Source organism: Penaeus monodon, chromosome 23 (assembly GCF_015228065.2).
Source record: "Penaeus monodon isolate SGIC_2016 chromosome 23, NSTDA_Pmon_1, whole genome shotgun sequence".
Lineage (NCBI taxonomy): Eukaryota > Metazoa > Arthropoda > Malacostraca > Decapoda > Penaeidae > Penaeus > Penaeus monodon.
The window spans coordinates 16,728,508-16,728,777 of record NC_051408.1 but is presented as its reverse complement, the minus strand read 5'-3'; the positions used below and the strand labels follow the sequence as shown (position 1 = coordinate 16,728,777).

Below are 270 nucleotides of genomic sequence, written 5' to 3'. Positions count from 1 at the left end.
AAAGCCTCCCGTGGCGGAGCGCTTCATGGTGTAGGCCGCCCGTCGGGAGGCCGCCCGCCTGCTGGCCGCGCCAGAGAGCTCCGCCTCGTCCAGGCTCGTGGGGCCGCAGGCGAGGGCGGCCAGGAGCGAAGTGGGGCGTGTGGGCGCCCCGAAGCCCGCGGGCGGAGGGATGTGGGTGAAGCCTCGCTCCTCCAGCAGGCTGCTGAAGCGGCTCTGGCTCTCCCGCATGAAGTTGGCGAAGACATCGTCCTTGTCCATGTTGGACCACAG

At 70.7% G+C, this 270-nt stretch overlaps 1 protein-coding gene across 1 annotated transcript in view; it reads right to left on the bottom strand.

Moving 5' to 3' along the window:
• The window catches only part of LOC119587827, a gene marked incomplete at its 3' end in the record, with an annotated part of 934 nt that continues 664 nt past the window's right edge, over nucleotides 1–270 (bottom strand). Inside the window, 1 exon segment of the mRNA XM_037936530.1 lies at nucleotides 1–270. Within this exon segment, the coding sequence (XP_037792458.1) occupies nucleotides 1–270 (270 nt within the window).